Source organism: Sinocyclocheilus anshuiensis, unplaced genomic scaffold (assembly GCF_001515605.1).
Source record: "Sinocyclocheilus anshuiensis isolate Anshui unplaced genomic scaffold, SAMN03320099.WGS_v1.1 scaffold985, whole genome shotgun sequence".
Taxonomy (NCBI): domain Eukaryota; kingdom Metazoa; phylum Chordata; class Actinopteri; order Cypriniformes; family Cyprinidae; genus Sinocyclocheilus; species Sinocyclocheilus anshuiensis.
In genome coordinates, this window is record NW_015557117.1 from 448,444 (window position 1) to 453,444 (window position 5,001).

The 5,001-nt window shown below is 34.3% G+C and overlaps 1 protein-coding gene across 1 annotated transcript; it reads left to right on the forward strand.

Moving 5' to 3' along the window:
* Positions 1-1,341, forward strand: LOC107677775 (nucleobindin-2-like). Its single transcript, XM_016472797.1, has 4 exons — positions 1-126; positions 457-564; positions 666-798; positions 1,073-1,341. Exons 1-4 carry the CDS (start codon positions 1-3, stop codon positions 1,255-1,257), a joined length of 552 nt encoding a protein of 183 aa, XP_016328283.1. The 3' UTR covers positions 1,258-1,341.
* The last annotated feature ends 3,660 nt before the right edge of the window (positions 1,342-5,001 follow it).

The following is a 5,001-nucleotide window of genomic DNA, read 5'->3' on the forward strand; positions in this document are numbered from 1 at the left end:
ATGTGGGGACCATCACACTTCTGCTTGATACTGTGTCTGTGGGCTTGTTTGGATGCACTGCCAGTTGCTGTGGATAAGACTAAAGTGAGCCCTCCAGTAGAGGATCTAGAGCCACCTGAAAGTGTAGTAAGTAGTAATATGATTTTTTTAAACAACTTATGAAAACATGCCTTTATACTAATAGAGACATGTTAGTCTAGGGTTAAAATGGGTGTGATGCTTCTCTCTAATATGTAGTGTGAAAACTTCAGACAGGTTTGGTAAGCAAGCATCACATATAACGTGATGCTTATAATAAGCTGTGCCATAAAAGGAGAAAGGAGTGTTCAACATACATAGACTAACTGATTGCTTGTCCTTTTGCAAATGTTCCTTAACACATAGGTATAAAAAGATTTAGTCTCCCTAGTGTTTTTTCCTCACTTCACTCTGTACATCTAATTTAAATTCATTTAGGACACTGGATTGCACTATGATCGATATCTCAGAGAGGTTATTGATTTCCTGGAAAAGGACCCACATTTCAGAGAGAAACTTCATAACACAGACATGGAAGACATCAAGGTATTGCACTGCTTTACTTCCCAATTCTACTTTGCAGAGGCTTAATCAGATTATCTAAACACCCCATTGCTTACCTCTCATTCTCCGTTTGGTGAAAACAGCAAGGGAAACTGGCTAAAGAGTTGGACTTTGTCAGCCATCACGTGCGAACTAAACTTGATGAGCTAAAGAGGCAAGAAGTGAACAGACTGCGTACCCTAATCAAAGTCAAACAAGACATGAATGGAGAAAAAGGCATCAAAGGCAAACTTGTTTCTGTTATTGTTTTGTGGCTCACATTTGCACTAGAGCATATTGTGAAATGTCCTCCACCATCTTGTTTCTTTGTTTCATTTACCATCGCCAGGCTCACAGAGCACAGATTTTCCAAGGATATGGAATGTTGTATCTGAGAGTGTCATTCATCAAACTCCCCATATCACAGTTTACTTTATAAACCTGTAACTCTGGCCTGCTGCAAAGACAAGAAACGTAAATGAAAAATGAGATGCTCTTAATTTCCCTAAAGGTATGACAGTGGACCACAAAGCACTTCTGAAACAGTTTGAACATCTGAATCACATGAATCCATATACATTTGAAGTGGAAGACTTGGATCGTCTCATTAAATCGGTAGGCTCCATATCTGACTTCCTGTTGGTTTTATTCTACACTCATAGTTGTCACAGATTTTCGTTCAGGGCCCAAAATTAACTTTTTGGCAGGTGAAATAAGAAAATGTACTGGCCATAAATATTTATTACCATATTATGTATTAAATATTTTACATTTACATTGTCATTTAGCAGACGCTTTTATCCAAAGCGACTTACAAATGAGGACAATAAAAGCAGTCAAAACTAACAAAACAGCAACAATATATAAGTGCAAACGACAAGTCTCGGTTAGCCTAACGCAGTACACGTAGCAAGGTGTTGCTCTGTGCTGATCAGCTCGCTGGCTTGTTTACATCCATCTTTAATGAGTCCCTTGCTATCTCGGTGGTCCCCAACCCCTTTAAAAAATCTGTCATCATCCCTGTGCCTAAGAACAATAACCCCTCTTGCCTGAATGACTATCGTCCAGTTGCCCTCACGTCAATAGTCATGAAGGTCTTTGAGAAACTTATAAAGAACAACATTTGCTCCCCCATCCCTGATACTTTGAACCCTCTTCAGAAATTAATTTTAAACGGTCTTGAACTGATTGATAAAAAATGCAATAACAAACATATTTGTACTGTTTTCCAAAAACAAAATAAAATAACACCTAGAGGAAAATTCTTTTGGAACTCTATTATTGATAATATTAATTGGAAGACTGCTTGGTTAATTCCCTTTAAATATTGTATCAATAACAAAACTAAAGAAATACATTTTAAAATTTTGCATACCATCTACCCTGTTAAATCAATAATTTCAAGATACTCTGATATTGATGATTTATGCTCCTTTTGTAAAAATGAGAAAGAGGTGTTATCACATTTATTTTTTGATTGTAAAATTACCCAAAATTTTTGGAAGGAATTGACTGAATTTATTTTTAATCTAGTAAAGGATAAATACTGTTTTTCTTTAAAGGATATTATTGTGTACTATGAAAACAATGTTAACAAAGGTCTTGAATAAATTGTTAATTTATTCATATTGCTGGCAAAATTTTATATACATAAACAAAAATGCTTAAATTCATCCACAATATTTAAGGTATTTTTAGTGGAATTTTATTGTTTTATATCTTCTCTGAAATTGTTAAAAAACAAAAAGTCATTAACATGTCTAAAATATTATGACATTATTTTCAGTTCCCGTTACTAATTCATGTCACACTTTGTATAGCACTGACTGTCTTATGCTATGCTCTGTTTGTTATTTGTTCTATTTTCATTAATTAAAAAAATAATAATAAATAATGTAGACCATGAAATTACCAAGTTCATCTGACAGAAAAACATGACTATTTTACGAGGTGTTCGTATTGAATTCATATTGAAATTCTTATAAAAACAACATTTTTAGAAAACTTTTTTTAAGCAGGTCGTATGAAAACATGTGATTGACATTGTACAAATTCATACAAATTAGCACCAATTCACCGATGTGTACAATAGATATTCACTACAGAGGACCCCTTGGTGAGCAAATGATGTAATGCTAAATTTCTCAGAACCTGTTCTAATGAAGAAACAAATTCATCTACATTTTTGATTACCTGAGGGTAAGTACATTTTAAGCAAATTTTCATGTTTTGTGAACTATTCCTTTAACAATAGATTACCAATAAAAACCTATTATCTAAAAACCCTTAAAGAGCAGCAGTAGTTAGAAACTGCCCTCACCAGTGATGGTTTGTCCTGGTGTGAATGTGGTGCTGTTCACAGAGACTTTGTAAGGAGAGCTGCTTATTTGGGACTCAAAGTGAGTGTGATTGGTGGCCATGCTTTGACAGGACTCCTCCACTTGCCCATCGGGGAAAGCCGTGACCCTCCTCGCCCAACACACACACAACAGCAGGAGAATTCGAACGTGCATCTTAAAACCAATAATAATAAATGCTTATTTATTTGATTTGATTGATTGCTTGATTGATTGAACAGCATTAAATTGTAAACATAGTTAGAGAACTGAGAACTTAAAGATAATGAAGCAAAATAAATAAATTACTTTAAAGTTTGTTTCCATACATGTGTATCTTCGTAGCAATCCATTATGAAGTAATGGAACCAATAGAATATATTTGAAAATGTATAATTTACCTCTTTCTTCTATTTATTTATTTTATTTATTTTTTAATTACTGAATGTTCAGTTTGATTGATAAGACAGCAAAGTAAAACTTACTGTGTAAGAGTGAGATGTTTGCTCCTCCAGAAGCAGCAGTAGGATTGTGCAGTTGTTTGAAGGCTCTTTCTTGACAAGTAAGGAAATGTCTATCCCATAAGTACAAACTGATTGAATTTCATGTGGGTGTAAAAACGCCTGTTTGTGATTGTGAATGCGTTGCGTGTGTCCCAACTTCATGCTGTGTTGTAGTTTTCAGGTTTTTCCTTGTAAATGTATTGTGATTGAGACATTTACTCTCATTCAGCCAGTATTTAGATTTCAAACAGAGCAAAGCTTTCTTTATATTTCAAGCACGTCAAAATTTCATGTTCCGCTAAATATATCCTAACACTTATCTTAGAAATTGTCCCAAAAGCCACAAAATCATGTGCTAAGTGTGTTTTAGAACGTGCATACTGTAGTCCATGTCCTCACACATGGCTATTAAAATATACTGTAATAATAAATACATAGAATCTAGTTTTAACAAATAGTAGGTCTATAATAAAATGTAAATAAAATGCACCATGCTGTTCAACTTTATAGTTATACACTTGATGCTTGCTGTTTTGAAAAGTTCTTAAAGCTTTATTTGAAAAATGCTGCTTAAAACTGCTGAAACTGACGCACTAGTTTACTGAACTGCTAAATGATGTGCTATATTATACATGGTTCTGCAAAGTGTTCTTGTCTTAAAAGCTAAGACCAGAGTACGCCTGTGTGTTCAGTTACATGACTGAAAGTGGGCCAAGAAACCCATTTACACGTGATGAATCAGGCTAGAATTTTGTCCAATAAAATGTATTCATGTGTGGTATGTAAATAGAATATTTATAACACCAAGATGCACATTCTGATCACTGTTAGTTTTATATAAACACTGAACTCTATACATCCATTATTATCTTTTTTATGATCTATATTATCTATTTATGTATTAATTATTCAGCGATTTTACTTCCTTATATTTCACAAATCTTCCACCTTTCCTTTATAATTTTCCCATAGCAATAAGGACAGTTTAGGCTACTATCTGCTCATTGTTTACCTTCCAGATATCAAGCACATATAAAACCCTCTTATTCCTGATGCACATCAGCTATAGTGACATTTTCTGGAAAGCAGCACAACATCGCTGTTTGATTTTGTGAAGGTTTGTAGCTTCTATTGGAACCAATATATTGCACTTAACTTTTTTTGTTTCCATTAAAATGTCAATAATCACAGTGTTATTTTTTATAATTGTTATCAATGTGCTATTAAAATGTAAATCTTTTTTATTTATCCTGTCAGATGCATATACAGTTTCTCATCCTGGTTTTTGGGCTGAATCTTCATGCTGTAACTGCATTCAGCAGTGGACTGGTGTCTCAGGCATGCACGTACTATGACTCCTGGACATGGGGTTGATGCCGCTACATTAGAACCTCCATATACTGTTACTGCAGAAGTCTCAAACTACACAGAGGGTCAGGTGATCACAGGTTAGTGACAGCACCATCTGTAAAAACGTAGAAATTGAATTTCGAACAAAATGTTAAAGGGGTCATATGATGCGATTTCAATTTTTCCTTTCTCTTTGGAGTGTTACAAGCTCTTGGTGCATAAAGAAGATCTGTAAAGTTGCAAAGACTAAA

Coding starts and splice junctions, on each gene's coding strand:
- LOC107677775 (XM_016472797.1), top strand. CDS start 1: ATGTGGGGACCATCACACTTCTGCTTGATACTGTGTCTGTGGGCTTGT. Junction 565..665: donor CAGACATGGAAGACATCAAG/GTATTGCACTGC, acceptor TGGTGAAAACAG/CAAGGGAAACTGGCTAAAGA. Junction 799..1,072: donor AGACATGAATGGAGAAAAAG/GCATCAAAGGCA, acceptor ATTTCCCTAAAG/GTATGACAGTGGACCACAAA.